We start from the raw sequence: 9,590 nt of genomic DNA, 5'->3' as shown, positions 1-9,590 counted from the left end.
TAAATTATATTTTATTTTAATATATAAATAACATTTTTAATTTTAAAAATTTGTTTTTACTATAAATAAAAGTGATTAAGAGTGCTTGGATAGAATAATTAAAAGAGGTAACGTATGTTTCTAGAAAATTTTAATTATTTTGCGAAATATCTAATTTTAAATAAAATGTATTTAATTTTGATCTATACAAAATAATTTTATAATTACGTCTAATTAGATATATCAATAAAAATAAATTATACTTTACATGAACTATTTGAATAGAAGTTTAAAATAAGATAGAAACTCAATTGAGCTTAGATAAAGTTGAAGTTGATAATTAAGAAATTAAAAGATAGTTTAGTCAAAATATATTAAATTATTTAATAACTTTTAAGTATCAACTTTAGCAACAAAAAAATTAGAATTTGGATTCTCTAAATTTTAAATTTGTATTTTAGAGGGTAAAGTGTGATTTTCTATCTTTGAATAGTTTTTCTCTCATATTTATTTTTGGTCCCACCTATAAAATAAATGGTGAGAGATCACACTTTAGTGTCTAAAGTAAAATTCAAAAGATTAACTAACAAGTACTAGCTAAGTAGCTATCAGCTTCAACTGCACATAGCTAAGTAGCTATCAGCTTCAAATCGCCATGAACTTCACAAATAATCACAACATCGTGGCGAGCGTAGTTGGTGTGGTCAGTGGCGAGTGCTTCATCTCCCAGAAACCCTCATCATTATTCACTCCTCGCTCATGTTGCGTTCATCAACCAGAACTTCTCTGCGTTTCTTTTGGCAGCAATCTCAATCTCAATTTGGTACTCTTTCTCATCCCAAACCCTTCATTTTTCCCACTCATATTGATGCCATCAAGGACAGACCCCTTCTCGTAGATTCTATTAGGAATCTCCAAAACCTTGATTCTGCTTTGCATCTGTTTGACAAAATGGTTTCCATGAACCCTTTGCCATGCGTGAATGACTTTAACTTTTTGTTTAGCTCTATTGTTAAGATGAAGCATTACACAGCTGCCATTTCCTTAATCAAATACTTGTTCTCCTTACGACTCAAATCTGATGTCTATATACTCAATATTGTCGTCAATTGCCTGTGCCGTTTGAACCACACTCCCTTTGCCTTCTCTGTGGTGGGGATGATGTTCAAAATCGGATTGGAGCCCGATGTGGTCACATTTAACACCATTGTTAATGGTCTTTGTATTGAAGGCAATGTGGATTATGCTATTTGGTTTCTTGACCACATGGATTACTTGGGATATCAACCCGACTCCCACACGTTTGGAGCAATTATAAATGGATTGTGCAAGACGGGCAACACCCCTGCTGCCATTGCCATTCTAAGGAACACGGAAACAAGAAACTGCAAACCTAGTGTTAATGTTGTGGGTTATAGCACAATTGTGGATAGTCTTTGCAAGGATGGGCTGGTTTCTGAGGCTTTGAGTCTATTCTCGGAAATGACAACGAAAGGTATACAACCCAATACTATCACTTACAATTGCTTGATTCAAGGACTCTGTACTTTCAGCAGATGGCAAGAGGCTGTGTCCTTACTGAGAGAGAGGAAACAAAAGGGAATTGTGCCCGATACGCATACTTTTACTATTTTAGTGGATGCTCTTTGTAAAGAGGGAAAGATTTCAAGTGCTAGGGCCATACTTGGTCAAATGCTTCGAATGGGAGAGGAGCCTAATGTTGTCACCTATAACTCAATGATTGCTGGTTATTGTTTCCTAAGTCAAATGGAGGAGGCCATGAAAGTATTTGATTTGATGGTTCACAAAGGATGCCTACCAAACGTTACGACTTATGCGTCGTTAATTCATGGGTGGTGCAAGATCAAAAGGATTGATAGGGCTATTTATCTCTTGGATGAAATGATCAATAAAGGATTAAATATGAATGATTCGACTTGGAATACTCTTATCGGTGGATTTTGCAGAGTGGGTAAACCTTTAGCTGCTAAAGAATTATTTTTTACAATGCACAAGTTTGGTCAACATCCTAATCTACAAACCTGTGGGATTCTATTGGATGGCCTATTCAAATGCCATTTGTCTTCTGATGCAATATCATTATTTAGAGAAATGGAGAAGAATAATTTGGATCTTGATATTGTAATTTATAGTTTGGTGATGAATGGGATGTGCCAAGCTGGAAAACTAAATGATGCACGTGAACTCTTCTCCTGTCTGCCAGCAAAAGGCTTGAAGCCTGATGTATATACTTATACAATAATGATCCAAGGCCTTTGTAGGGAAGGACTTTTGGTTAATGCTGAAGAGTTACTGGTCAATATGGAAGAGGATGGCTGCCTGCCAAATTCCTGCACATATAATGTCTTCGTCCAAGGATTACTGCGACAAAATGATGTTCTGAAGTCAATAAAATATCTTCAGATTATTAAAGACAAAGGTTTTTCTGCAGATGCCACCACTGTGAAATTGCTTATAGATTACTGCTCTGTCCACAATGCTTTTCAAGAATTTGTGCAGAAGATTATTTGAATATATAAATATAACCTATTAGTTCATTATTTGAATCGAGGATTTGATGTTTCAGATGTTGCATGACATATTCTGTATTACTTGGTTGTTTAATTTTGAGGCTTTAGATTGGGATAAGTTTGTCTGGACTTTCTGAACAATATGAAACTGAGACTTCCATTCCATGTTCCTGTTTGTTTGCAAATTGGCTACAGCATAGTAAGAATCTCATTCTTGAGAAGGTTATGCATTGACATTGTGTTATTCTAGTCTAGTTTGTTTTAAGCTTCATTCATGTGGGTTTTTACGGAGCAAGGTAAAACTTATGATAGTTTGTGAGCATTGAATTGGATTCCTTTCTTAATTCTTGTTATGTGTTTTATAGAAGATCCAGACATTATATTTAACGTTGTTTGCATAATATTGTAGAATGTCTTAGAAGGTTCTGCAAGTCCTCCAGAACAATCTCAAACACTCTAGAATATTATATAAATACCATTAAATATAACATCCTAAATTTTACCGGGACAAAGAGCCTCCATTTTGGGGAAGGCTGGCCTATTCATATACCAACCAAAGCTCAATGATGTAAAATCATATATCATTTGTGTACCTAATAAATCCTTGTCTTGTTAGAATGTTAGGTTGGGGGATACTGTGAACAATATTTTTTTTAAAAAAAAAAATTTATATTATCAAGATATAATTGTAATTGAAAATATGAGATGCCTTGGTTTTACTTGTAATTATGTATAACTCGAACTAGGCTCGTCAGACGCGAGGGCCAAACTAATTTTTTTTTAATTATTTAATAAAAACTTTAAAAATTAATGTAAAATATATTTTTGTTATATTTTGTATGTTGTGTTTAATTAATTATTCTGATTGAAATTACGTTAAAAAAAAATTCTAATTGTGTTTTTAGCTTAATATACAATATAATATCTTAATATTATCAAATATTTAATCAATAAATATATTTATATGATTTAAAAAAGGCTTTTGAGCATAGAAGGTTGAAACTCAGTTCTTTTGGGATAAAATATTTGGCCAAGCTCAATCAGGCATAATAATTATTTAGTTGCATCTGCCATCGGAAAGGTAAACGTTACTTGGTACTTTGTAATTTATCCTCAGTAAGAATAAATCTTATTTGCAACGTTTTTTTTAATTGTTATTCTTATTAGATACCTTAAAATTTGGAGCAGCCAAGCAGGAAGGAAGCTAAGAATGGAAAAGGGTAAGGTTTAACTTTTTTAGTTTTTTTAGTAGTTAGTTTGGATAAATTTTTCTATAAAAATTAAAATTCTTATTTATCTATAAATTTTTATATTATAAGAAATCCTCCTTTCTCTGTCCCCACAAAAGATACACAAAAGATAAGAAGTTTTAGTTTCTCAAATATAATGTTTGCATACTAGTAGTTTTGTTTTGTTTTTAGTACAAAATAATCTTCCAAATAAACAAACATAACATTCTAAACAATATTTTTCTATTGAAATAAAAAATAATAATAATAACTTAATGACGCCCCAATGATGATTGATTTAAGGCAAATACCTTTTTAATCATTGGTCTATAATCTTAATATCATGCAATGTTTTACATTCCCATTCCCATTGGTTTGTAGCCATCAAATGAGACACTACAACTCTACAATAATCTCACTTTTAAGAATCCAAGTCCACTTGAATATCTCCCTATTGCCATCTCAAATCCAAAGTCCCCCAATATTATTGTGTGCTATATTAGTCAAGTCAACTATTTCACATAGCACATATTAATATTCCAGCTTGTTTTCATATTTTTAATAATTCTACTATAATAATATCTTGGATCGAGTTTTTAGTAGTGAGATTGACTACTAATTTATATATATTTATTAACTATTATATTTTTTTAAAAAGATTAAAGATTAAATTTCAAATTTTCAATTGAACCTTCAATTCTACCAGTTTTATGACCGGTTCGGTTTTCGTATCCTTGATTAATAGACTGTAGTGACCTCTACAAAAGCTGTGACTTTTGAGACACCAACTTGTGGATACATTCACATGCATAATTCCAACTTCTTGTTGGTTATAAAAAGGACTACAAACTACAACTAAATTAATGGCCCAACATAGAAGTGGGGATAGGATGGTGATGGAGAATGGTCTTGACTCTCTTGATCATCATGAACATGATCATGATCATGGAGATGATGGTACCATAGAGCATGAATCAAGACAAAATGGTACCATAGAACTGAGGGAAGAAGAGGTTTCAGTGGAGAAGGTGTTTCAACACAAGCTGGTTCCATCATGGAGGAACCAACTAACTTTGAGAGCTTTTGCAGTGAGCCTTGCACTCAGCATACTCTTCACCTTCATAGTCATGAAGCTCAACCTCACAGTTGGAATCATACCTTCTCTGAATGTGTCTGCAGGGCTTCTGGGGTTCTTCTTTGTTAAGACATGGACCAAGTTCTTGGAAGGTTCTGGAATGTTGAAACAACCTTTTACAAGGCAAGAGAACACTGTCATCCAAACATGTGTTGTTGCATCCTCTGGCATAGCTTTTAGTGGTATAACTTCTTTTGCTATGTCCTTTTCTAAAATTGTAAACTGTCATTCAATCAAATTCATGCATGTTTGAGTTAAATACTTTTATTGACTGACAATACATGATTGGATATCTTTAAAACACTTTTTAAACTTTCTAAACAGATGTCTTGAAATATGATCTGTGATTAGTCTCTAGAGTAGGATTGTTACCTTAGCATTGAAATTAAGAGTGAATACTAGTGTTTTTTTTTTTTTTTTTCTTGTAAACTGTCATTCAATCAAATTCATGCATGTTTGAGTTAAATACTTTTATTGACTGACAATACATGATTGGATATCTTTAAAACACTTTTTAAACTTTCTAAACAGATGTCTTGAAATATGATCTGTGATTAGTCTCTAGAGTAGGATTGTTACCTTAGCATTGAAATTAAGAGTGAATACTAGTGTTTTTTTTTTTTTTTGGCACTTTTTGCTCATAGAAAAGTAAAAATAAAAAAGAAAAAGTATATACTTTTCTCCTTGATTAGTATTCTGGCATGATGTGGAACTCTGTGGACCAAGATTGAATTTGTATAAATTTCACTGAAAAATCTTCAACACTAAAGTGGTTAACTAAATATGTATGTAACCAACTTTAACTAATTTTGAAGAAATTTAAGGCCAGATGATATCATGAATTCAAAGATAATGCCATTTTTGTGTCTTGAGTTTCAGTATATACCAAAACAAATTTGAGAGGTGCAAAAAAAAACAGAAAAGAAAAATATTAAAGAAAAACTTGATGATTACTCTATATTCTATAAGAGGTATATGTGAAACCATGCTCACTATATCATCTATCACTAAGGTAATGTTAATCTAAGTTGGAAAATTATATCATTGTTATTTGACAAAATTGAACGTTTTGGATAACATTTTGTTATTAAGTCATAATAGGAGGCTCATGCTAACTGAAAATTCTGATTCAGATTCTGTGTTTGACTTTTATATGATCAGGAGGATTTGGGAGTTACCTATTTGGAATGAGTAAACGAGTGGCTGATCAAACATCAGATAGCAGTGACTTTAAGGACCCAAAATTAGGATGGATGATTGCTTTTCTATTTGTTGTTAGCTTTCTTGGACTCTTCTCAGTTGTACCTCTTAGAAAGGTATGACTACTTCTTCAAACATTGATTGCATTATCCATTTCCGTTTAACTTTTTTTTTTAGTACAATATATTGGAAAATGAAATAGCATGATGGGAGTAATTCTTGAAGACTTCTAAAGAATAAAAATTTGTTGAGAACTAAAATGTCTGATCTAAAATTCTTTTAGTACCAAATTGGATGTTTATTCATTATCATATTTTACTGTTACCAACTTACCATTTGTTATCAACTTATCATTGTCTCAATTTTCATTTGCATGCTGCAGATTATGGTTATTGACTTCAAATTGACATATCCAAGTGGTACTGCAACTGCTCATCTTATCAACAGTTTCCACACTCCTCAGGGAGCCAAATTAGCAAAGTATGAACTTTAGCAGACTCTAACTGCATCAAAAGTTGGATATCCAAAAATAATTTCTTGTTTCTTTTTCCACTACTCCAGGAAGCAAGTGAAAACTTTGGGAAAATTCTTCAGTTTTAGTTTTCTATGGGGTTTCTTTCAATGGTTCTATACAGCCACTGACCAATGTGGATTTCAAGCCTTCCCTTCACTGGGGCTCAAAGCATATCAGAACAGGTACATTGTGACATATTTGTTTTAAATAAGCATTCATTTTATCTTGAGAATAACATGTGCATAAATCTAATACTAAGATACCTCATATATTGGAACTCATTCTCAATTAGTTATCATTAATTCAGCCTTTACTTTGCTTCAGGTTTTACTTTGATTTCTCTGCAACCTACATTGGAGTAGGAATGATTTGCCCCTACATCATAAACATATCAGTGCTCCTTGGAGGAATCCTTTCATGGGGTCTAATGTGGCCACTCATAAAGAACAGAGAAGGTGATTGGTATGCTAAGGGCCTTGGCGACGGCAGCCTTCATGGAATCCAAGGTTATAGAGTAAGTTTTTGGTTACAAAGCACCTCTAGTGCCATTGTTAATCTAAATGCTTCTAATTGGATGCATCTTTCACCTTGAACTCAGGTATTTCTAGCCATAGCTATGATCCTTGGAGATGGTTTATATAACTTCTTCAAGGTGCTAACTCATACATTCTTGGGTTTGTATACTCAATTTCGGAACAAAAGGGAAAGTGTTCTTCCTGTTGCTGATCAGGACTCTCCATTGCCTCCTCAGCAATCCTATGATGATCAGCGCCGCACCCAACTCTTTCTTAAAGATCAGATTCCCACATGGTTTGCAGTTGGAGGCTATGTAGCCATAGCTGCCATCTCTACAGCCACTTTGCCTCACATATTTCATCAACTGAAATGGTATTACATGATTGTCATCTACCTCATTGCTCCTACCTTAGCCTTTTGCAATTCTTATGGCTCTGGACTGACGGATTGGTCACTTGCATCCACCTATGGAAAGCTTGCCATCTTTACAATTGGAGCATGGGCCGGTTCATCACATGGTGGAGTTCTTGCTGGCCTAGCAGCTTGTGGGGTGATGATGAACATTGTTTCCACAGCTTCTGACTTGATGCAAGATTTTAAGACCGGCTACCTTACCCTTGCTTCGCCTCGCTCCATGTTTGTGAGCCAAGTAATTGGCACAGCAATGGGGTGTGTAGTTTCTCCATGTGTCTTTTGGATTTTCTACAAAGCATTTCCTGATCTTGGGACACCAAATAGTGAATACCCTGCCCCAAATGCAATGGTTTTCAGGAACATGGCCATATTGGGTGTAGAAGGCTTCAAGTCTCTACCAAAACACTGCCTCTTGCTTTGCTATATCCTCTTTGGTTCTGCCATTGCAATAAACATGATCAAAGATTTCCTAGGTAAAAGGGGGAGGTACATACCACTTCCAATGGCCATGGCAATACCATTCTATCTAGGACCCTACTTTGCCATTGACATGTGTGTTGGAAGTTTGATATTGTTTGTGTGGGAAAAGTTGAACAAGGCTAAGGCTAATGCATTTGGACCAGCTGTAGCTTCTGGTTTGATTTGTGGTGATGGAATATGGACTCTGCCTTCTTCAATTCTTGCTCTTGCTGGAGTTAAACCACCTATTTGTATGAAGTTCTTGTCTAGGGCCACTAATGCCAGGGTTGACACTTTCTTAGGGAATTGAGGTTCAATGGACTTGAATTCAGTCAGTGTCTTAAGGAAGTCTTAAAGCATGTTCTTGGGATTTAAACTTTAGTGCAAGACTAGTTTAAGATGCAATTTTCAAGTTTCTGCTATACTTTCTCAGGGAATGAAGGTCAAATTGTATGTAGCAAAATTGGTTGAAGTTTATATTTTCATAATTCTGCTTTCACATGTAGTTGAACAAACATGATAAAGACAAAATGTGCAGTGTTATATCAACAAGTATTTGGTTTCATGCTTAGATTGATTGTGTTAGTTTGAGGCTCCTAAAACATCTTCATTTCAGGTATACATACTCCCAACTTCTATTTATAATATATGAATTCTGATAATAAAATTGCATTACAATGAGCTATAACCATTTAGATTATTTAAAACTTACCTGTAATACTCTTTAGCAAAGGAAATTTATTCTTGCAAATTGCAATTAGAGGATAAGCTAGAAAGTAACATTAGCATATTATTGATTACTTTTGGTTTACAAATTCAAATAAATTGTTATTATCCATAATTGAATTTAGGCTAATTCTATGGTGTCTAAATTTTGTCTAGTTTATTTTTTGTAATAAATTCTAAATTTTTAAAAATTATTTATTTTTATACATTTTAAATTAAATATTAATTTTTAACTTTTTTTTAATAAATTAGGCATTACTTTTTAAGCACTATAACAATCACCTTAAACTTAACCAAAAATCTAATGCTAAGGAGATATATAGAAATAATTGGAAAATTTGACCCAAAAGAGATGAGTTTCTAGGCTAAAGAGCCCTTTTCCAACCATGTAAATATATTTAATGATTAAAGATTTAACAATCTTAAAATATTATCTCATATATTACGCCATAATACAACAGCTAAAACATCAAATCCTGGATTCAACTAATGAACTAATGGGTTATATTGATATATTCCAACAATTTTCTGCACAAATTCTTGAAAAGCATTCTCTCCTTTGTGGGCAGATAAGTAATCAATAAGCAATTTCACAGTGGTAGCATCCGCAAAAAAAAATCTGTCTTTCATAATCTGAAGGTAGTTTATTGACTTGGGAACATCATTTTGTCGCAGTAATCCTTGGACGAAGACATTTTATGTGCAAGCATCTGCCACGCATCCACCCTCTTCCATATTGTTTCCGCTTCCTTAGAATCGCAATGGCAGCGAGGGTGTTGCCCATCTTGCACAATCAATTTATAAGGTAGAAAGTAGAAATTCATATGTAATTGCGTGAAAATATTAACTAAAACAGTCAAATGATTTGTGACTCAGATTTGTGGACG

General features: G+C 33.5%; 2 protein-coding genes across 3 annotated transcripts in view; both read left to right on the top strand.

Annotated features, from left to right (window-relative positions):
- Window positions 1–8,562, top strand: part of LOC107644603 (probable metal-nicotianamine transporter YSL7) — a 21,622-nt gene extending 13,060 nt beyond the window's left edge. The window contains exons 2-8 of one of the 2 annotated variants that reach the window (XM_016348489.2): window positions 4,613–4,696; window positions 4,727–5,056; window positions 6,036–6,190; window positions 6,457–6,554; window positions 6,636–6,770; window positions 6,913–7,102; window positions 7,187–8,562. In XM_016348489.2, coding sequence (XP_016203975.2) covers window positions 4,613–4,696; window positions 4,727–5,056; window positions 6,036–6,190; window positions 6,457–6,554; window positions 6,636–6,770; window positions 6,913–7,102; window positions 7,187–8,287 — 2,093 coding nt within the window. In that variant the 3' untranslated portion in view covers window positions 8,288–8,562. Of the gene's footprint in view, window positions 1–4,612; window positions 5,057–6,035; window positions 6,191–6,456; window positions 6,555–6,635; window positions 6,771–6,912; window positions 7,103–7,186 lie in introns of both variants that reach the window. The other variant, XM_021103076.1, reaches the window with a different exon arrangement.
- LOC107642171 (putative pentatricopeptide repeat-containing protein At1g12700, mitochondrial) lies at window positions 603–2,675 on the top strand. Its single transcript, XM_021103077.1, has one exon. The coding sequence runs from the start codon at window positions 739–741 to the stop codon at window positions 2,509–2,511; it is 1,773 nt and encodes a 590-aa protein (XP_020958736.1). The 5' UTR covers window positions 603–738; the 3' UTR covers window positions 2,512–2,675.

This window comes from Arachis ipaensis, chromosome B05 (genome assembly GCF_000816755.2).
Source record: "Arachis ipaensis cultivar K30076 chromosome B05, Araip1.1, whole genome shotgun sequence".
NCBI lineage: Eukaryota > Viridiplantae > Streptophyta > Magnoliopsida > Fabales > Fabaceae > Arachis > Arachis ipaensis.
The sequence above is the reverse complement of the archived record's forward strand: the minus strand, read 5'-3'. Positions and strand labels throughout refer to the sequence as shown.

Coding starts and splice junctions, on each gene's coding strand:
- LOC107642171 (XM_021103077.1), top strand. CDS start 739: ATGTTGCGTTCATCAACCAGAACTTCTCTGCGTTTCTTTTGGCAGCAA.